General features: G+C 39.5%; 1 protein-coding gene across 4 annotated transcripts in view; it reads left to right on the top strand.

The window, feature by feature from the left end:
- The window catches only part of TULP4 (TUB like protein 4), a 141,218-nt gene that overhangs the window by 21,486 nt on the left and 96,936 nt on the right, over positions 1 to 22,796 (top strand). For all 4 annotated transcript variants that reach the window (XM_042817228.1, XM_042817247.1, XM_042817256.1 and 1 more), the window contains exon 2: positions 3,234 to 5,522. In XM_042817228.1, the coding sequence (XP_042673162.1) occupies positions 5,271 to 5,522 (252 nt within the window). In that variant the 5' untranslated portion in view covers positions 3,234 to 5,270. The remainder of the gene's footprint in view (positions 1 to 3,233; positions 5,523 to 22,796) is intronic.

Below are 22,796 nucleotides of genomic sequence, written 5' to 3'. Positions count from 1 at the left end.
TCTGTAATATTAAAGAAGGATGAGAACCTCAGTGACTTGCAGCACAATGGAAGGTGAATGAAACAAACATAATTAGAGGAGATGAGTGAAAGAAAAGAAAAAACAGTACTTGCTCAGGTCAAAATTTATATCTTTTTCTTTATGGAATTGGCTTTTTTTCCCGCACAAACCAGTTATCTTACTTAGGTCCTTTAGGAACTGAGTAGTTAATATTGATAAAGAGTTTTTGTTCCACTTGAATAAGAGTACTCCATTTATGTTGCTTTGTGAATTGGACTGCATAAACAAAAAGGTGTTATGCCTGGCTAGCTTCTAGCTCTGTAGCATATGGTTTGTAATAGAATGTCTGTATTATGAGAGTGTGTAGTATTTTGTTTTAGCAGTAACCTTGGAGGTTAATCCCATAACCACTATTCAATAGCTGGCGGGATCATCTGCTGTCAGCTTGTGCAGAACCAGTTGTGGTTTGATCCTTCAGAACTGGTCTGCTTTCCTTACCTCAAGTATCTTGCAATCTTCATTGATAGAGGTGTTTTATTTTTCCCTTCTTGCATGGCAGAGGAAGGGAAGGCTGCTGTTTCTTCTCATGCAAGTTTTATAGGAAGAAAATTGCTTAGGCTAAATAGCCTGAAATATGGTAGCTTGACTTTTCAAAGACTCTGTAGCTTACAGTTCTTTCCATAAGATTTTTGCGTGGTCAGGATCTTGAAAATGCAGGCTGTTGTGAGGGTTTTTTTTGTTCTTTTTTTTTTTTTTTTTATAAGGTAATTAATAATTTAGAATACTGTGTACTTGTCTGCATTTTCGTTTTTCTTTCTCTGCTTTCCCTTCCCTCCCAGTCTCCTTGTAATCTCACCTTCAGATACCCTACTGTAAGCTGTGAAGAGTGGGGTTTTGAATAAACATAAAATGCTGAAGAGCTTGCTGCAGTCTGGTATATTTGGCTGTGCGTGACTTCTTTCTGTCAACAAAAGAGAGACACCTCAATGAAAGATGCATGAGAACAAGCAAATATTTTTCTGGTTGTCTAACTAGCTTAATGCTTATATTCTTATATAAGTTAATGGAAACACTTAGGAGTTAAATTGGGTTAAATATTGACGCAAGTAGGAGAGCCACTGCTAATAACCTTTTTTTTTCTGCCTTAAATTAATACTTGAATTCACTCCTGTAATGTCAGAACATAACTTGTTGCTGGTTTTGCATTCAAGAAGAGCTATACCGCACAGCAAAACAAAATAATTGTAGATCCTTTTTCCTGTGCTGCAGGTCTAATATTTTTTGTATCATTAGATAATTACCTAATTTTACATCGCTGGGCTTTGAATCGTATTAGAGCATGGGTTAAGTAGCATCTTCCAGAACAAAGAAATTTTAATCTGCTCTTTAAGTGAGAGTAAAACCAGATTTGCAAGATTTGCTGCAATTTGTTGATATTTGGTGTCCAACTAGCGCTTAGAAATAACTAAAAACAGCTGCTTCATAATCCAGTGAACTTCCATGATGTGCACCTTTCCCACTCTGAAAGAATAGGTGCATAGAGCTTTAAAAACCTACTATTAGAACTGTAGTTTGAAAGTTTGATCTGAAAAGCTAAATTCTCATTATATGCAGAGCCCAACCTGCATTCAGGCAAGTGGTAAGATTATACTGAAGTAGCAGCTAGCTCTTATATAAGGCTTTTTATCCTCACCTTCTTCCACATGCCTTGCAACAGAGGTGGTTACCATTCATTTGTGTTTCTTGGAGGGGAAAAAGAAGGCAAAAAACATGCTTTAAACTTGTAGAGAAGAGCAGGATTATGGGACTGCTGTAAGGGCAAAAGAAAAATGGTGTGTATGTCTAAATCAGATACGGACTTTCCTGGGGGAAGACTTGCCTCTGAATCTTCTAATTAGGTTGTTTCTTAGGAAATATTCAGCAGATGGAAATAAAGGAGAGTGGAAAGAACTAAATCTTAATATGTATGTAATCTTAATTCAGCCTATCTTTTTGACTTACAGTCTTAAAGGTATTTTTTAATCTTGTCTGCTGAATTCAAGTACAACATAAAGGTGGTGTTGACCTTCAATGATTTAAATATAAATGCAGTCTTGTAGTCATGTCATTATTGATAGAGAGATACTTGAATAATGACTGAATGTTTTGTAGTTAGACATTTTCATCTCTGCCTGTCCGGCTTTCCTAACGCAGTTAGAATATTTTTAAGAAGAGAAGCCTTTTGTTTCTCTAATCCTCAAATTGATCATGAATCAGACTCAGATGAGAGGGGGTTACTGTCCAAGATGCAGAAGGGCCCTTTCCTCAAACTTGCTGATTTTCTATGCAGTGAATGAGGACAGAAGCTGCATACAAAGGTTGTACAAAGCCATGCTATGATGAAAGAAAATGGTAGTAGCCATTATTTTTATATCTTGTTTAGTTGTAATGCTTAAAAGTTTCAGTAGTGACTCACCAAACCTCAGGGACAGTTTTTCTAACTGCTTTGTAAACTACGTTGTATCCTCGCCTTGTTATCTATGTCTATAGATACAGATATTTTAAATTGTTATAGGTACATCTATGGTTGACTGAAAAATAGTGGTTACTCAGAAAGTGAGTTTAGTACAGTGTTACAGGTAGTGTAGGCAAGCCCGTTTTTACAGTGCTAATGAATGCGACCGATGCAATTCTTTGTTTAAATGAGATCTCTTTAGCAAGAGCTGTACAGAAGCAAGATCTTCATACGTATCTGTATACTTCAGATGTGTTTGGATGTCCCTGCTTGAGCTTGGGTTGGGCTGGATGGACCCAGAGGTGTCCCTGCCAACCTCAATCTGTCTGTGGTTCTTTTAGTCCCTTGGAATCTGTGTGTCTGTTCTGTCACTGACACCTCCCTTTCCAATCCTCATTCCATGGAATTGTGGAGTCTTTGTTAGGAGTTTGTCCCAGCAATTCCAGTAAAAAAAAAAAAAAAGTTTGTTTTTTTCCTTTTGTGTCTTTCTTGAGAACGTTTCATCAGTTATGCATATGAATTGTGGAGAAGAAAATATTGTACTTTGTGTCTGAATAACGCATGTATCTACATACAATATAGATATTTCATATAAAAGCGCTATATAAAATAATTAAAAGTCATGTTTTGTTTCTTATCACAGTAGTTTCTATATCTCTAAATTGTTTTGTGGCTTACTTTCCTATTTTTTCACTTTTCTCTTTTTTTTCCTGTGTGTTGTGTGCATTTTGTCTTGCAGAGTTGGAAGAAGGCTGAGATTTCAAGCTTTGAGTGACAGGCACCTTACAAGATTACCATAGCTAAGCTGAGAAGGCAGTTGCAGCTCTGAGTACCAGGTTCACCAAGCTGGTGTATGTACTGCACGTACATGAAAGCGCACATGTTTTTGTCATCGCATAGACTGACTTTCACGTATTCCTGAGAGCTTTGCAATTGATGAAAATTAATTTAAGTACCAGATGGAGCACCTTTACAGCACAGGAATTGGTAACCCATGGAAAAACACCTGCCAGTAATATTCAACTTACTACATGGTCTTCACAAGTGAAAAAAGTTTGCAAAAAAAGGAAGAAAAAACACTCTCCACACAGAAAAAGCCTAAGAAATACCTCCACAATCTAAATCAATAATTGTGAGGGAAACATAAGAATACTGAGGGCGGAGGAAAGTGATTTTATAATTGCAGGGGCATAATGTATCATCTTTGGCATGGTATGCTTTGGGCTCAGTAGTTTCTGAATGGACTAATAAATCGTGACTATATGTTGAGCGATGATGACTGAAAGTAAGTAAGTTGAGGAACTATGGGACAAGTCTGGGCATTGAACTGAAGAATCCTCATCATCCTTCTTGAGTTAACCAGGTCATCGTCTTACGTATTCTTTCTTCCTCTCCTTTTTCCTCTTTTCACTTAGTGTGATATACATACTAATGAATTGAGCTCATAAATGTTACTCAAATAAAACGATTGGAATACTTCATATGTTTCCTTCTTGTACAGCTGCAAATGTTGTGTCTGGAACTATGAATCTGTGCTGTAGACAAGCATCAAGAAGGAAAGATCCGATAAAACAAGCAAGGAAAATACCTAGAGAAATAGTGAAACCAGGAAGTCAGATTTTTAATGCTGCTTCTCTTTCATTTTTAGATGAATATGTTTCTTCCTTCCTTGAATTCTAGAAGATTTTGAAAGATTGCTTACTTGATGTGCTTTAATTCTGGCATTTGTTTTTGGTAGGATGAAAAGTCTGTGATTCCTTGTAGCAGAAAAAAAGGGAAAAGTAAAGGAAAAACAGCTTGACATTTAAGCCTGTTTTGGAAGAGAGAGAACTTCATGGTTCACCTGAGGCAAACTTATCTGCTTTAAAAGCTAAAAGCTTTGGAGCATTTTTGATTCCGCTGTAAATGAAGAGGGGGTTTCTTTGTCATTCGTGTGTGGCAGCAAAAAGTGGGAAAGCAGGCAAGATAGCGTGATAAACGGTTCAGGCTCTGTTGGGTCTCTGGTGGAAAAAAAGTGCTGCAATGAAAATTGGATTGGCTTTGGATTGCAAAAACGTTTGAATCCAAGGAGCGGTTCAGTACCAAGAGGGATTTCCCATCTGGCCTGGCACACCAGTGCCTGCACAAGTTTGGGTCTGTTGTTTCGCACAGTTTGTGTGCCTTTTTTTCCCTTTATGCAATCTCTTTCAGCTTTAGCAGCAGAAATACGTCAGATGGAAAAGATATGCCAGAGGGCAGCTTGGAAAAGATGAATGTCATATATATACATATGTATGTGCGTGTGTTTAAATTTCTGCAACTGAACTTTTGAAGAAAATCTGACTGGAGGAAATCTTAAAAGCCTTAAGTTACTTGAAACCTACACATTTGCAACTCTTTGTCTCTGGAATTGCATTACGCTAAACTGGAATCTCAGGCTGTATAAAGATTATATCAAGTTGAGCAAAAAGATGACTTAACCATTTCTTGAGCGCCTCTTTCGAAGTAGCTGTCTCTCCAAAGGATAAGTGCACCCTCACTCTACAGACTCAACAACAAAAAATGAACCTGAATTTTTTTTTAAGTGTTACTTTTTCTTAGCCAACTGCCATCATCTTTTATAGAGGAATTTTTCACTATGCATTTGGTGGATATTTATAAACACTGACCCCATCCTCCTCCCTTTCAATGATCTATCCCAGGTCAGTCTTATCAATAAAAAACAAAAAAATTGGTTTCAATTTTGTGCGCTAGACACATTACTTTCCTATGTCAAAAAATAAAATATTTAAAAAGCATGTATGCAGCAGTGGAACATGGGCCTGTTCTTTGCAGCGACTCCAACATCCTCTGCCTCTCCTGGAAAGGCAGAGTCCCCAAAAGTGAGAAGGAGAAACCCGTGTGCAGGCGGCGGTACTATGAGGAAGGCTGGTTGGCAACAGGCAATGGCAGAGGAGTTGTAGGCGTCACTTTTACTTCCAGCCATTGCAGGAGGGACCGGAACACCCCTCAGAGAATCAACTTCAATTTGAGGGGCCACAACAGTGAGGTAAGCAAACCGTGTGTTATGATTCAAAGATTGAGTGATGCTGGCTTTGGAAATGATAGCATTAATTCTTTTGTAGTGTTTCTGGATGTAGCGTGGTGGGAGAGCATGGAGGAGGCTCAGGACTAATCCAGATGTGTTTGGAGTTTTTTTGGTAAACTGAAAAGCATGAGGCTTATGTTGAGGATGTTCTTTGAAAGTGGATCTGGAATTTGCCCAGTTTCCAGCAAATTCAACAAATGCGTGTCAGAATTTTGAAAGCTTTGATAGCTGATGGCTTTTACACAGTATTAAAGTCTGTCTTGGAAGACTAATAGAAAGGCAGAGGGATGAAAGAGTTGCTTAGGCAAAGCCTATCAGTTTTTATGAAATCACAGACTGAACTGTTCTGCAGCAGGTGACAGTGACGTGTAGGTCTGCACACAAGTGTGTATGGACAGGAGTGTTTTGTGTATTATATATATTGTTACAGATAAAAGACAAATTCATGTACATATTTGTATGAAATTCTGTCAAAAAAATGTAGAGGCAACTTTTCGCAAGGGAAAGAGCGGTGTTTGCATCCAGCAGTTTGCTTTGGGCCATCTTGAGTTATCAGTATATCTTTTATTTGCATATTGGGGTTTGTTTTTTGAAACGTGAGATACAAGACCACTTTTGCTGTTGCTTAATATGTGTCGTGGAAACACCAGAAGAAGTGCTGCTAATGGGGACGTGAAGTCTTGTTGCAGAACACAGAACTATGGGGCTAGGCTTAACGTGTGCCAGTTAAGTGAGAAAGTTGCTGGTGTGCGTGCTGCCTTCTGGTTCTGGTTAATTTAGCTATATTTACGCAGTCATTCATAACATTCTTTTCCTGGGTTGCAGCATCATTGCTCTGCAGACTGAGCCATGCCACTTGTATGTCCTTTCTCCAGTGATTGGCATTCGAGTCTCAAATGAGAATGTTCTGTGTGAAAGTTTTTGGGTGTGGGTTCTTAAATTATGTTTGGCCAAGCCTGTCATTAACAATAATAATGAATAAGGTTGTGTTTCTAGAAATCTTCCTGGTTAGGAACTAATGTGTGAAAGACTAGAATAGAGGCTAGCAATTTACTTCTCTGCATGGGGCTACAAGGCTGATGTGATGGTGTCAAATGTACCATGCTTAAAGAAGGGAATCGCTTTTTGGGCAGTTAGCTTTGTGGTGGCTGTTTGGCTCCTGCCAGATTTTTTGAGCATTGGTGTGGAGGAAAGCTTGTGCATACAAGATGATGTATTATGCAAAACTCTTCACTGGACTTAGTGAACATTGTCCTGTTTCTTAGAGGATAATCACTGGTTTGGGAGGGAATGAAACTGTAATGCTGGGTTTGTTACTGGCGAAAGGTAAATAGTGTATTGGACAAGAAGATTGTTTCTTTAGAAAATATTTTCGTTTTAAGTTAATCTCTTGAAAGATTCTTTAAATAAAATGTTGGAATGGCTCCACTTAAAGCTAGTGTGACAAGTGAAGTTTATTGTTTTTCTGACATATGTTCCTGCTCTAATATCACTGTGCTTCAGTTATAAAGCATGAAGTGCTTTAATGAATGAGCATGAGAGGTGAAAACACGGAAGCTAGAAGCTTTCGGTTTGGAATATAATAAGCAATATGCTGTAGGCAGAGCAGTACACTGTATTTCAGTTTTAGAGTGAAAATCTGGAAAAGGTAAAGCAGTGTTGTGCTTTGGGCAAGAACATGAGCCTATTTTTAAGCAGGTCATGAAGGTGGATGCTAGTCATGTATTTTTGCGGTGTTTTTATGATTGCTGAAAAGATTCCGTGGAACCTTTTGGTACACAGCTCCTTTTTTGTCTGTAGAAGCAATGCCTACAGCGTATCAGAACGAGTAAGAATGTAAAATCCCTGGGACTGAATTACTGGCAGGCACATTACAGTGGTGCACTTGTATGATTCATTGGATGAGACAATAACTGTGAACAAAGTGCTTGGTAGCCTGAACCAGGGTTGTTTTTACAATTGCTTCAAGGTTGGTTATTAGCATTGGAAACTGGGAAGTGGCTGTTACAATATTTTAATTAACGTCCTGATGTTTTTGTAGTTTCTAGGGAAGAGCAAGGGATTAAAATAAGCGTATTCCGTTTTTTCTATGTCAGAGAGTGAAATTACTGCATTTTGTGATAGATACTTTTTCCATTTTGGATAATATTTATAGTCTTGATTCTCATTAACATAATGCTCAGAATTCTAACAACTAAAAATGGATGCGTATCTTCCAATGAAAGATTACAAGGTGCCTATAAATCAAATTGGTTGGATGGTGCTGATGTAGGCGTTCTGTTAATGGGTTTCTACTGTATTAAAAGGCTAATGGCTTCTGTGGCACTTGATGTTTTAAAAATTATTAGTGTTTTCAAAATTATTTTGTGTATGTTTATTTTTCATTGTGCTAACTAATAAGGCATCTTTGATATATTTTAGTAAGATTCGGTATGCTAGTTTCTGGACTGAAATGTTGAAAAAGTAGCACAAGAATATGCAAATTCTGATGCAGCAAATTAAGTAGCCTACTGAATACATTAGAGAGTATGCATAGCAGTTTTAACTGTAATCGTAAAGTAAACTGCACATTTGTTTAATTTTTTTGGATTGTCCAAGTGCATGACTGTAACTGCAAAAAATACCCTGTTTGCTTTAGCACAGGATTTAGAAGTGGGAAGGGATATAAACATGTCTCAGCTGGGCTGTCCAATGAATTATTTTTAGTTGCAGCTTTTCAAAAGAACCCAGTCCTTAAAAAAAAAAAAAAAAAAATTCAAGAACTATTGCTTTTCATACTGCATTGTTTTATATAAGTCTCTGGACGGCTCTTATCTTGGGTTTGTTTTAGAGCAAAAGGAAGTTACAAGTCCTCTTTCCTATGTTAAAAAGAAATCCTTCCTTCTTTTCTGTCCACCTTTTTGGACTTGTGTGTAAAAGTTCTGAGCAGTTCTGGCAACACAGACTCTTTCCAGAGGTCCATTAAAAATAAAAACAAACAAATATACCTTTTCAGCAGTGTTCGTTGGTTTGTAGTGTTACTGCTAAGAAAATAGGAGAAATTATAGACACAGATATGTTTTAATTGTAACTGACATTTGAATCTCTACTATGATTTCTTTTATGATTAGAAAAGAAGCCTTGACAGCTTAGGGATCGGTCATTGCCTTCTGGAAAAGCTGTGATTTGTGGACGCTTAAGAAATCTCGAGGTAGAGAGATGCTGTAACAATGCCTTTTGGCTACAGGCTCCTCCGTGGTCCAAGGCACACGCTGATGTAAACTGCAGTGGTACTGCAGATCTCTCCTGCTTTCCTGTCTGCACAGACAAGACAGGACAAGGTTTAGAGGCAGAAATGTTACCTTTTTGGTTAAGGCAAGCTTGTGTAATTGGAGAAATAAAACAAGCTTTTGGGCATACATGGTGCTGAAAGGACTTGTATTTCTGAAAGCTTGCCTGATTTTTACAACCCTGCTAGTTAATATAATAAAAGTTGTGAAGTCTGTCTACGAACCATGTCCTTCCTCTGTCCTCAAACTGTTGTATGAAACAACAACAACAAAAAAAAAAACCAACACTGCAGAGACGGGCAGAATTACTGCTTCTGTGAGAAGGGTCCTGCTGGGGAGTGGATCCTCTGTCTTTCTGAACTGGATGTTGACTTTTGCATTAAGACTGTTATTGCCTGGTTATTCTCAGTACTTATTTTCAGGAAGGATAAAGACACTGAGGTTTTGTGTAGACTCTTTGATTTGAACCTTTTTGAACTGTTTTCTTTGGGCTTAAGCTGGTTGTTTTTGTGCTTTTAATTTCTTAATGCAGGCTTTATAAGAGCTAAAATACATTTTTATTCTCTTGATTAATCAGTAATTCTAAATCAGATTCTTGATAAAGCTTAAATATGTTCGATGGCATACAAAAAGTCTTTTGTAGCCTTCGCTCTACATGTAGTGAAGGAGTGAGATAACTATTGACTGTTGGCATATGAGCACCTGAAAAAGGAAAGTCACGAGTCAGTATGTCATTACGAAGGCCTTGCCTGCATAAGCATAGCTACAGGATCTACTGAGCATCTGAATATTGGAGAAATCAGGTTTTACGATACAATTTCTGAGCCATAATAATCATTAAGGACATTGCCTTTGCTTTAAACTGTTCCCAGAGGAATTCATCAAATTAGAGATAGTCTGAACAGATAAGGTACCCATTACAAACTATAAACATTTCACAATATAATTGAACATAAAGCACCAAGTAATTGCTTGTCAAGTATAGCTAGAATGCAATAGCATAGACAGAAAAAAATGTCAGCACTCGTCCTTGGGCAACTGGTATCTGTTCTGATAGTGTCTTTCATGAGCACATGCAAGCTTCTGAGGGAATGCTCAGCATTCGCTGTACATTAGGAGCTTCTGTGAAGAGAAGCTATCTGTTTGTCTAACCAATGTTACAGAAAATAACAAAAATTAATTGTAATCGAGAAATCTTATTTTTGTGAATTTTTAAACAGAAATCGTTTTAAGGTTTCAAAATAAATTTGTGATGTTCCAGCTCTGGAATTATTTGTGAAATGATTGTATTGGAAAATTTTATCTTTATACATTCATAATTATTATTGTTTTTACATTTTAAGGAAATGAAATGTACACAGCTTTATTAATGGAAGTAGCACCAAAAAGTAGCTTTTGGTTAGCCTGGTCAGAATGTAACATAAATGGAAAGTATAGTGGTTTCACTTGTATTCAAGAGACTTGTCAAAGCTTCTGGCCACAACAAGACTCCAGCAGAAGGGGAGCTCAGTTCACTCACTCTGGCTAGTAACAAGGCTCTCAGGTTGGTGGTGGAAGACAAGGTTCTCAGGTTGATGGAGCCTCTTTTGGCAATTTTGATTGCTCTCTATTGGCAACAGAAATCTGTTTGTACATCTGTGTGAAAACCTTTGGATCTGAACTGGTGGAATGGCATCAAAAGCCAGAGCTGTTAAAGCAGGCAGGAAGTGCTAGAAATGCAAGTGTAGAGAAAAGCCATTCAACTTTGGCTAAAATGTGGGATAAAACTGATGTCCAAGAGGAGACAGAGTATATTTCTGAGGATTAATCCATATAATATTCCCACACAAGACAGAATTGCTAGAAATCTGCAGGAGCAGATAATTATTACCTGAGGTAAATGTGTGCATGTACCTTTTTATGCACAGGAGAGAAACACAGATGTGGCTGGAGTAGAGCCAATCTTTCAAAATAAAAACAGTAGCTTTTATGAAACTGAGGAAACATGGGGATCTGGCATTCACTGATGGTCTGCAGTATCATAGAATCATTAAGGTTGAAAAAGACCTCTAAGATCATCCAACTGTCCACCTACTATCAATATTGTTCACTAAACCTTGTCTCTAAGTCCTCCCTCAGCTCTAGCTTTCTGGTGGTCTTGTATTTTGCTTGTTCATCTGCCTTGCTTTGAATGAAATAATGCCTGCTCTTCCTATAGGCATTCATGCACTTTCAGCATTGCTTTCCTGCAGACTGCCCGTATTCATTGTCATAAAGACTCAATGGTGATGATAGCTGAAACAAATTAGAAGCAGCTTTTTGGTTTATGTGCCCAAGATGGAAATTATTGGTGTGCAGTGTTAGGTGTTTTGCTACTTCACTTGAGATATTCTGTCAAGGCAGTGAGTGAGACTTTGTATTGAAACGCAGATTTAATATTTTTATTTAGTCTGAAAATGATAAAACATATAGGAGATAATATAAACTTAGTGTTTTGGAGTAGCTGTTAATTTTTAATTTCCTTGTAGTCATAGAATCATAGAATCAACCTAACCATACAACCCTAAATCTAACAACCCCCCACTGAATCATGTCCCTGAGCACCACATCCAAAAGGTTTTTAAGCACATCCAGGGATGGTGATTCAACCACGTCCCTGGGGAGTCTATTTCAGAGCTCAACAACCCTTTTTGTAAAGAAGTGTTTCCTGATATCCAACCTAAAGTTACCCTGGTGCAACTTGAGGCCATTTCCCCTCATCCTGTCACCAGTGAGAAGAGACCAACCCCGCTCTCGCTGTAAGCACCTTTTAGATATTGGAAGGGAGCAATAAGGTCTCCCCTTAGCCTCCTTTTCCCAGACCAAACAGCCCCAGTTCCTACAGTCTCTCCTCGCAAGGCATATTCTCCAAGCCCTTCACAAGCCTTGTTGCCATTCTTTGGACCTGCTACAGCACCTCAATGTCCTTTCTAAGGTCATTATGTTTGTGATCTTTGGGACAGAACATTGAAAATTTTTCAGTACCAAAGCAGTCTTGTTTCTTAGGTTGGCTTCTCTAATACCCCTGGTAGTGCTAGAAGTAGCTAGCTTTTAAGGTATTATTCCTAAATTGTTGGTGCAAATGTTGGTAGCAGCTGAGTTTGGAGCATTATTTCTACTGATTCTCTAGATACTGAGCTTTCCTGTACCACTACTGTACTGTTGGAAAATAGAGAATTTTACATGGTGAGCATCCATTAGTATTGTTATTTATTGCAGGTGGAGTTTTTGTTTGGTTTTGTTTTTTTACCAGTTTGTTTTGTTGATCTGATAAGTGATTATTTGTTGATTAATTAAATAGCAGCATCTGTAAGTGCAGGAAAGGAGCTGAGAATTTAGGCAGAAGTGGGCATGAGCAAGACCTGGGGAACAGAGCAACCTATAGGGTTGGATGGGAGTTTGGGACTATTTGGCTTTGAGGCATAGGAATAACTGGAAGGGATATAATATAAAAGCCTGCTGCTTTTGTAACAGGAATTTCTGCCAGACCCTGGGGTTGGGTCTATTGTTCTGAAGTCCCAAATTCCCATTGTTTTGTACACAGCTATCAGATACGGTCAGAGTATCTTCATCTTTTGTAGCAAGTGATCCAAATCAGAGATGACAACTTTAATAGCTGTTAGTTAAATGTGGGTAGTTGGTATCAGTCCTGCTCATCATTTTGTGGATTGATGATGGATGTCAGGAGCAGCACAAAGGTTTTCTTTTGTAAAGCCTAGGCAGACAGCCACTGTGTATCAGCGGGAAAGATTAAGTTATCAGAAGCTATGAAATGTCAGGATTACCTGCGGCTGATTTACCATGTCAGTTTGTTTGTTGTGTTGGTGCATGCATATTGTAATTAAGTTTTTAATTATCTGACCTCATACAGGTGGTTTTTGTTGTTGTTTTTTTTTTTTTACTTGGTTGATGAATGGTACCCTGTGAATAGGGAACAGTTTCCTGAGCTAAGTCTGTATTACTTGCTTTGGAAATCAATAAATATGCAATGAAGGATGTAGAAGACTGCTTGAGAAGATGGGAATTCGTGTGGCTGAATGTTGCTGTGAAGAATGGGATTCTCACTGAGCTTTTCACCGTAATCAGAGTGATTCTCATTTTCTGAATAATAGGAATAGTGGTTTTAACATCTTTGGAACTGTGAAGATGAATTAATTCATTTTCTTATATACTCACATGCTGTCATTCTACACAGCCAGCATTTCTTGGTCTTAAAGCATTTACTTTTGTCATTCCATCTTGTTATCCTTTTGAAGATCTGATTTCATGAGCCAATTATTTTAAAATAAATGTTCATGACTCATCTTCAGAAACTGGTCATGAGATGTGGCCCTGCAGCATGTGGGCACCACTGCAGTGTTTCTGTGGCATATATGTAGGGAATTTGGAGGGAATTTTGTCCCTGATGGACAGCATAGCTAACTTTAAATCTTGAATCTTAAGGTTTATTGCTGTCAGAGTATGGAGTTGTTTTTTTTTTCAGTTGTGTTTTATATTCAGCTTATTGTGGTTCAGTCAGTTCTTCAGCTTAGAAGTTACCTGTTTGAAGCTTCAGAACACTTCCAGTGACGCAGATCATGCCCAGCGGATGTGTAATGATTCCTGCTAATGGGAGGTTTTAATAACTGAGTTCAGTGCTGCTGATGTTAGAGATATTAGAACTAACTTGTCCTATTGAGCTCGACTCTTAAATCACTCTTTAGAAATTCTGTGATGTATTGCTGTACTGCAGTGGTTATTAAGAGTGAGAATCATAGGTGTTTAATTGGATCAGAAGCACAGCAGTGTGGCTCCCAAGGGCAGGCATTGGAAACTAGAGAAAGTAAGTCAGCGTGGGGGGTGAAGTTTTTTATTATTAATGAACTCCCAAGTCCCTTGAGAAACACAAAGAATTTACCAACAAACTTGCTTAGTAGTGCTGCAAATACCACCTTAGACTGAAAAATCAGGCTGAGCTCTTACTTCTCACCAGTAGGTTTTGCAGGTTAAAGATGATGAGGCATCTGTGCCATTTCTCCAACACGGTGTCTTCATTGGGTTTGAGCAGATGTAATGCACTACTGTACTATCAGAGACAGTCTTTTAGTTTTGAGAACAAAAGCATGCATTCTTTTCTACTTTACTGTGTTAAATCTGTGTTGGTAACTTCTCTTGAATATCACCAGTAGTGAATTTTGAATACACACAGGGAGCAAATATATTCATTAAACATTTGCTGCTATTAAGTAAATCACACTTAAAACTGGAGGTGCATTTTAAAGGCTGTCTGTTGCCAGTATGAAGTAAAGGCCTAGCAAATCCTGTACAGAAGATGTGTGAGCAATAGAGGAGCTGTGATCCTTTGGGCTTTTTAGACCGCATTTTTCAGAAGCAGTGCTGATGGGTGCAATGTATCTGGACCAGTGATGCCAGTCTTTCTACTCAAGTAACTATAAATATGTTCTTCACCGTGTTTTTTTTTTGTTTGTTTGTTTATTTTGTTTTGTTTTGAATGTGCTATGAATTCCGAGCCCATATGCTTTGTCAAGGCCACACTAGCCCACTGGCAGAGCTGAATTGCATGCCTTACGCAACTGCAGGAAGTTAGTGCATGTGTACACTTGGAGGGATTGCACTGCAGCTGGGCTGTAGCAGAGTAATTGGGTTTGCTTCCCCTATTTTGCAGGGTGTTGGTCAGTGAAGGACCCTGCTTGACCCTAAGTCAAGCTAAAGAGCAGAAATGACCAAGGCAGGATCTCTCAGTCACTAGGATGCCAAAATTCCTGATGTCCAAAAGCTGTTAAATATTGTGAGTCTGTGACAAACTCTAGTATGAATAGCATGCTAGAGCTTCCAGAATGTTAATCTATTTTATGATCTCCCTTTATAAATAAAGCTATATAATAAAGTGCTTCAAGGTCCTTTTGGATGAAAGGCATTAGATAATGGCGCCTTTGGATGTTTACCTCTTGTCTGGGCCTTTTAATTCATTTATCACTCAAGTGCCTTATTGCAGTAACTCTATTCTTGCCCGTGTGTGTTGTGAAACCGTTTGAATGTCATTCTTATTTATTTTAGCTTATTTCTTAATTTTCCGATTGTGAGACATCCATGGGTTGAATATGAAGCACTAAAACCAAATCCCTATGTAAAACTGTCATATGAAGCACACAGCCAAGCAAGATTATAAAAAACAAAAAATCAGGCACAAGGACAAGCCCAGTAGACCTGCAAACCACCCAGAAAGGAACGGGATGAACATGGGTAGCAGCTAAAAGAGCAAAGGCAAGGGATGCAAAATAGATAAAAATAGTTCTGTTGAAAAAAACAAAGCTTGCATAAGAAGCTGCCAGAAAAGGACAAGAAAAGCAGATCATGGTGAAATGTTAAGCAAAAATGCAAGCTGTCATGGGTGGAAGACGCCTCATGATATGGCATCCCGTATCCTTAACCCTTGTTGTGAATTTGTTTTAACAGATTCAGTTTACTGCCAGTTCTGTGATCTGAACTGCAGTGCTTTACCTGGGCTGAATCATTGTCCCCAAATGGGTTGAATGATTGAGGGCTGGTGGAAAGCCTAAAACTCAGCATGGCGTTTTTGTAGGGCCCACCTGATTCAGAACAAACACACCCTGAATGCTATGCTGCTCCTTCATTACACCTTCTGGCAACCCACCTCTGATTTCTGCCTTGCATAGTTACAACCTTACGGAATTTGTACTGACTTATTTTTTCCACATGGCCTATTTAGGTATTTATTTAAATGGTAGTAATAATAATAACAACAATAAATATCTCTTCAGTTCCACTGCTGGTTTTCCTCAAGTAACATTCCTGTAGTTTTCTCTCCCTCTCACCCCCTTTGCAATCACATCATTTTACATTGACATTTTTACGTTTTACAAAACATTTTTATGTTTTCACTTGTTACCAAATTTTTGCCTTTTTCCTCTTCATTTCTTTTAAGTGTCTTTGCATGAAATGGATACTTGGCAAAACTGGAAGTTGCCTGTTTTCATATAAAACATAAAGTAATTGACATAGCAAAGGGAACGTGAAGGAGCATTTTCTATTGCATCAGAGCTCTGAGTTTATTGCAGCTCTCTTTGTCACTGCACTTGTCTTCACAAATCGAAACTCATCATGTCCAGGGGAAGCCTCATCCTCTTCCTTGTTGCTTTCAGTGAGCACAAGGATTGATGCTTTCTATGCTCAGCTATGCAGAAGTGTGGTATAAAAGGAGTATGAAAGGAAGAGGCAGTCTTCATAAGTAATTAGCAATTCTGAATTCCTGTTTTTCATTTGGTGGAATGCTCTGAGACTTTGGAAAACTGTTACCGTGCTACTGGTATACTGATGTGATGAAACACACCACAGTCTTCAAAGCTTTCAGATTAGATGGAATACTAGTGGTCAGCTCTTTTTGTTTGTTTGCTTGCTTGTTTGTTTTTATCTGCCATTCTGCAGTTTATAAACTATTTTTTTTCCTATATTCATGGGAGTTTCCATTCTCATTTTGGAATTTGAGCAGCTCTTCAGCAGTAGTTGGTGATTAGCATGTTTGTCTTTCTGGTCTGATTAATACTAATTATGAGCTCCAGAGCCTTTAGATATTTCTCAAGGAGCTCAGTTCCACTTTCTGGCATGCCAGCTGGATTCTCATTGCTTACTTATGGATTCGTTTGGGCCAGAGATTTATGCCTGGACTTTCTGGTGGTGATGCAGTGAAAGGAGTCCTGCAAGGTCTTGGGGTATTCACTGTAACTGTGATTTGGTCTAGTAATGCTCTGTGCTGAAACACAAGTGGAGTGGAGGGGCATCGCTGAGTTCTGCTCTCTGGTGACAGTGACAAGATTTGAGGGAATGGCATGGAGCTGCTTCAGGGGAGGGTCAGTCTGAGTGTTAGGAGGAGGTTCTTCACCAGAAAGCAGTGGACATGGAACAGCTCTCCAGAACAGTGGGCACAGCTCCAAGTACCGGAGTTCAAGGAGCATTTAGATACCACTCTCAGACACTGAGTTTGGATTTTGGGTGGTACTGCTGGTAGAACCAGGGAGAATTCTTGTGGATCCCTTCCAACTCAGGATATTCTATTACTGTCGTAGAAGCGAATATGCATGAAGCTGCCTGCTTTGCTGCTGGCAATTGCAACTGGCAGCGTTTATAATTAAAATGTAGATTCGTGTCGCCAGTTTGAGACAGGACAGCATGCAGTTGTAGATGTTGAAGGCTTTGTCCACAGTAATTAGGATCGTCAATAACAGTATCAGATCAAATGTGCAGATGTTAATGTCTTTCCTCTGGAAATGGTCAGTACCAATCTGAAGGAAAGAGCTGAGGCACGGATAAGCTCAGTTATGCCTTTCCAGTGCGTTTCCTCACCCTCTAGCAGCCTTGCAGCTTAGGATCTTCCTGGGCCAGGGACATGGGCTTTGTATCTGCATCACAGTCCCCTATGCATTTCCCTAACAATTTTTTTGTATCTGTTTAAAATTCTGGCATATCCTATGTAATGAATTGTGGAAATTACCTGGGAGTTCTGTGGAAAAATTTGTTCTTCTGTTGTTTGAATATCTGTCCTTGTAACTTCCTTCAGTGACCTTCATTTTCTGTACTAGAAAAAGCAGTAATAGTTGTTACCTGTTCACTCATGGTATAATAAATCTACATGATAGCTTATGGCATGATAAATAGTGATTTATTTTCCTGATTTGAATAGTGCTAGTTTGTAGCTTGTACAGAACCTAATATATTCCATAGATTTGAATTGCCTTTTTTAGATTTTTTCCTCCCTGTATTCTCATTGTGTTTTCAGGTTGCTTTATATCCATTTTGAGACTAGAGGCAGAAGAACCACACATAATGGGAATGAAAACCCACACAGTGGCATAATGATGGCTTCTGTTTTCCCACCCCCTTACAGCTGTGAATGGTGACCAGCGTATTAATGACAATTACCTCTTAGTATAGTTAGAGCTGATGTGTTTCTTTGAAACCAACTCTGGTGGGGGTGCATTTTAGCTAGTGATGGATACAGAACCTGACATGGACTCCCAGTGCAATTCCTACTTCTTTGTTCCATGTAATATTTGTCAAAACAGTGTTGATGAATGATGATTTTTTTTTTGCAGCATGAAGGATGGCTGCATTCAGCATGCATGTGCACAGATAAAAGAAGTTGAATGGCTTTAAAAGCTGAGTGAGTCAGTCTGACAAAATCACATTGGCATACCTGGAGTGTTGTATGCGCAGGTGGAAGCTGAGAGATCTGTCTGTTCATGGGAGAAAAGGAGTTTGGTTTAACAAGGCTACTGCTGTGCAGTGCTGAATTGCTTGGCTGTGGGCACATCTTCACAAGCTTTTTTGCATGGAATCTTTCTGCAAGGCATGTTTCCCTCCTGGAGGTGCATAGCCCATGAACGTGTATGCTTGTGGTACCAGCTGTCCTGATGGCACTGGCCCTCAGGCTCCCCAGAGCTGCCAGTGTCACAGGTGGACCTTTGCTCATGCTGTGAAAGGATCCAAGGGAAGCTGCATTTCTACTGAGGGGAGTGAAGGAAGAAAAGCATCAAGACAAGCAGATTATAGACTTTGAGTTCTTCCAGAGTTGGTCTTCCTCAGAAACCGTAATTCTTGATGGATTTTGTGGTGGAGAGATATGTGCCTGTGCTTAGGAACCCCATTCTGTGCAATGTGGAGAAGTCTTTTTGAATTGGATCAAGCAGAGAATTAAAATTACTTATCTGCTTGCTAGAATCACAGAATCACCCGGGTTGGAAGGGACCTCAAGGATCATGTAGTTCCAACCCCCCTGCCTAGCAGGGCCACCAAACACACACATTCAGATCAGGTTGCCCAGGACCCTGTCCAACCTGGCCTTAAACACATCCAAGGACGGGGCATCCACAACCTCCCTGGGCAGCCCGTTCCAGGGCCTAACCACTCTCCTTGTATAGAACTTCCCCCTAACATTCAACCTAAATCTTCCCTCCTTCAACTTGGATCCATTTCCCCTAGTCCTGCTGTTGTCAGCCCTTTTGAAGAGTTTACTCCCCTCGTGGGTGTAGGTTCCCTTCAGGTATTGATAGGCTGCAATGAGGTCACCCCGCAGCCTTCTCTTCTCCAGGCTGAACAAGCCCAACTCCCTCAGCCTGTCCTCATAGGGGAGGTGCTCCAGCCCCCTGATCATCTTAGTCGCCCTCCTCTGGACCCTTTCCAAAATCTCTATGTCTTTCTTGTACTGAGGGCTCCACACCTGGACACAGTACTCCAGATGGGGCCTCACAAGAGCCGAGTAGAGAGGGACGATCACCTCCCTGTCCCTGCTGACCACCCCTCTCCTGATGGAGCCCAGGATCCCATTTGCCTTTCGAGCTGCCAGAGCGCACTGCTGGCTCATGTTCAGTCTCTCGTCCATCAGGACCCCCAGGTCCTTCTCTGCCGAGCTGCTCTCAAGGACCACTCCTCCCAGCCTGTACGGGTGCCTGGGGTTCTTCCGGCCCAAATGCAAAACCTTGCACTTTGCCGTGTTGAACCTCATTAGGTTCACCCGAGCCCAGCCCTCCAGCCTGTCGAGGTCCCTCTGAATGGCATCCCTTCCTTCCACCGTATCAACCACACCACTCAGCTTGGTGTCGTCAGCAAACTTGCTGAGGGTGCACTCAATTCCCTCATCGATGTCATTAATAAAGATGTTGAAGAGCACCGGTCCCAAGACAGACCCTTGGGGGACACCACTTGTTACCGGCCTCCACCTGGACATAGAGCCATTGACCACCACCCTCTGTCTGCGGCCTTTCAACCAGTTTCTTACCCATCGGGTCGTCCACCCATCAAATCCACTTCCCTCCAATTTGGAGATGAGGATGTGGTGGGGGACCATGTCAAAGGCCTTGCTCAGGTCCAGGTAAATGACATCAGTCGCCTTCCCTTCGTCCACCAATGCCGTCACTCCATCATAGAAGGTTGGATGAAGTTGTTATAGGACTGACAGTTAAGGGATACTGTTTGTTTGTTGGGTTAATGAAAATATACTTTTATATAAGTGTTTTGAGGGGTGCTTCTTTCTCAAAAAAAGCATCTTTCTATTGCTTTTATGTAGATAGGATTGCGTACCTTCCCAGCTGTCGTGTTGGGTACAGTGGCAAAAGAACAATGCTTTTGTTTCCTGCTGGCAAATGACTTGATTCAGTAGTATGTGTCCATCTGGAGAATGGAAAGCATTTTTTAAAGCAGTTTGGTAAGAAAGATTAAATGGCTAACTTCTGTATTGTTCAATGGAGTAAAATATATGTATGGAAATGCTGCAATTTAGCATGTTCTCTTGAGAACACATTAAGATGCAAGGAGTAGGTGAGGAACACAGGCACCTACAGACTTGAGCAAAAATATGAAGGTATGAAGTTCTAGTAAAAGAAATTTGTGAAGAACAGAAAAAAAGACAATGCTCAAAAGTCGTTAAAGGACTAAAACCTAAAATAGTATCGGTAAATGAGAAAAGAGAAATGTAGCAAAGAAATTCAAATCTGAACCCAAACGAGGTTCTTACAGCCTTGCTTGTGGTAAGTTTTCTTTCTTGGGAAGTCTAGTTGTTTGTTTTTTTCCACATTGGAGAACTCAGTGGTGCCCACTGCTAAGAGGCAGCGTGCGCAAACTGAAATAGAAAAGGCTCCCTCTGAACAGCAGGCAGCACTTCTGTGCTGTGCGGGTGCTGGAGCACTGGCGCAGGCTGCCATAGGCTGTGGGGTTTCCTCCTTGGAGATCTTCAGAAGCCACCTGGATGTGGGCCTGGGCACCCTGCTCTGGGTGACCATGCTTGAGCTTTAACTGAAGTTTCAGACCTTAGTGTGAATTTGTGGCATCATCTCCTCGGTCTGTAAAATGTAAATTTTAGCTTTGATTAAGCCTCTTTTGTTATGGAGGATACTGTTCATAAACAACATCAGTGTGATCTTGTTAACAGAATTGAGCAGATATTTGCTATTTATGACTCACTGGGATGCTTTCGTCCCATCACTAATGTTTTCTTGGTTGGATCTGCAGACTTTTGACCAAGAAATTAGTTCTTCAAACTAGAAGAACAAAATTAATTAGATTAATTGGTGTTCAAATTGGATTATTTAGCAGGGCTTCATGCATGAATGCATTGGTATCAGTGCATGATCTAAAATGATGATGGCATTGATACTAACATGTAAAGGACTGGCATCTAAAATTATTCACTTGAGGGATAAGTAGTATTTTAAAATCAATTCTTCAGTCTTAGCTGCAAGCCATAGACGACAGTATTTACTGCTACTAATAACTGCTACTAATAACACAAGTGAACAGAGTTGATTGAAGAATTACTTAGGGACAGAATATAGAAGCTGCTGTTTTCCAAGTTACCAGACCTTCTTTCTTTTGGCCCCAAACCTGCATGTCACTGTAACTGATGGGTGCAAATCCACCTGCAGTTCAGCTAAGACAGTCTTTGTGTCTTGCTACACAATATAAGGTGAATTTGTTACCCATGGAGAAATGTAGTATTTTAATAAGAAGGAGCATTTAAGATTACAGAGGAAGTTGCTATTGACACCTGAGAAGCCAAATTATTACGTTTACGGTCTCTTTAAAAGAAGGAAAATCATGTGGAAGCTGAAGTTCCTTTTACTATTTTCAACAAATCAAAGGGAAAAAATAGCTTTCCATTGGATTATGTACTTGCTTGCCATTTAGTTGTCCGTTTCTGGTGGAAGTTGGTGTCTACGATTTGTGTAAATGAAACCACCCAATTGTGGATTCTGTGTTCATTCGTAAATTGAAAAGATTCAGAAAATTAACTGCAAGTGAAACGGTTAAGTGTTAGATAGCTTCAGTTGATTGAAAAATGTTTCTAGGGAATCTGATATATGTTTACTGGAGGGGTGCAAGGGGGAAGCTGACTCTGGCCTCCCAGTAACTGTGATGTTGCTTCAGCATGGGAAGAGAAGTAGGAGAACAGAGAAGAGGAAGAAAGGAGATTAATGCAGAAGTTCTCATGGTAATGAGAAAGATGGCCAGCAAGACTCCTTTTCCCCTTTGTCACTCCTCCCATTTAATGGTGTTGAAATGCAATGTTTGCACCAGAACAGGGAATGGGCTTTCTTTTCAACAGATGTCTTTCAAGAATTACTAGTAGGGAGTAAATAGATCTGCACGTTTCCCAAGCTTGATAGCTCTTTTTATAGGCAGGATCTATTTTTGTTATGACCTATTTATAGTGCTTTAGTTTCTTTAATTCACTTGAGAAATGTAGCTTATTTTTCATCTGAGTTGTCTTTCAGTAGTCATATTTTCCATGGCTTTGGAAGCTTCTGATCAGTTGTTTTGGATGTAAATAGTGGTGGGGTTTTTTTTTTGTGTGTGAGTGAGGTGATTAATAAGCCTATTTAGTTGGTTTTAGTTTTTTTCTAAGCAGTCCTTTGATGGCCAGCATGCTAAATTCTTTAAATGATCTGTGGGGTTTTTCCTTTTGATTGTTCTTCTTGAGGAGACACAGAAACATGGAAAATAGCAACTCTAGGTTTTGCAAATGTTAGAGAAACCATTTAAACACAGTTAATTTAATATAAAAATAAAACATTGAAAGCTGTAGAAGTCAAAAGATTTATGTGAACTTGACAAAGAAAGCAGATTAATTCTGCAGTGCATCTGATCTACGTAAAAAAAAACCAAAATTATTTTGGTGCTAATATTTATTTCAGCTGTTTGCATAATATTAATGTGGCATTAATCCTAATGTCAATGTCTACATTGTGACAGGAAGGATGAAACTTTTGAAATCTGTGTGAGCCCAAAGTAATGGGACCACAGTATCATCTAGTCTGACCACAAGTGTGACATAAACTGTAACATACAGCTAAATGCAGCATTCAGTCACTTTGTAATTTGGTCCCACCATTTATTTTGGATAAAAATCTTCCCTCGTAGTTGAAAAAAGTAGATTTAT

The sequence above is a fragment of the Centrocercus urophasianus genome, unplaced genomic scaffold, assembly GCF_019232065.1.
Source record: "Centrocercus urophasianus isolate 14NV4802_14NV808 unplaced genomic scaffold, USGS_Curo_1.0 seq_10, whole genome shotgun sequence".
Classification (NCBI taxonomy): Eukaryota; Metazoa; Chordata; class Aves; order Galliformes; family Phasianidae; genus Centrocercus; species Centrocercus urophasianus.
Note: the sequence above shows the minus strand (reverse complement) of the source record. Positions and strands in the feature narration are given on the sequence as shown.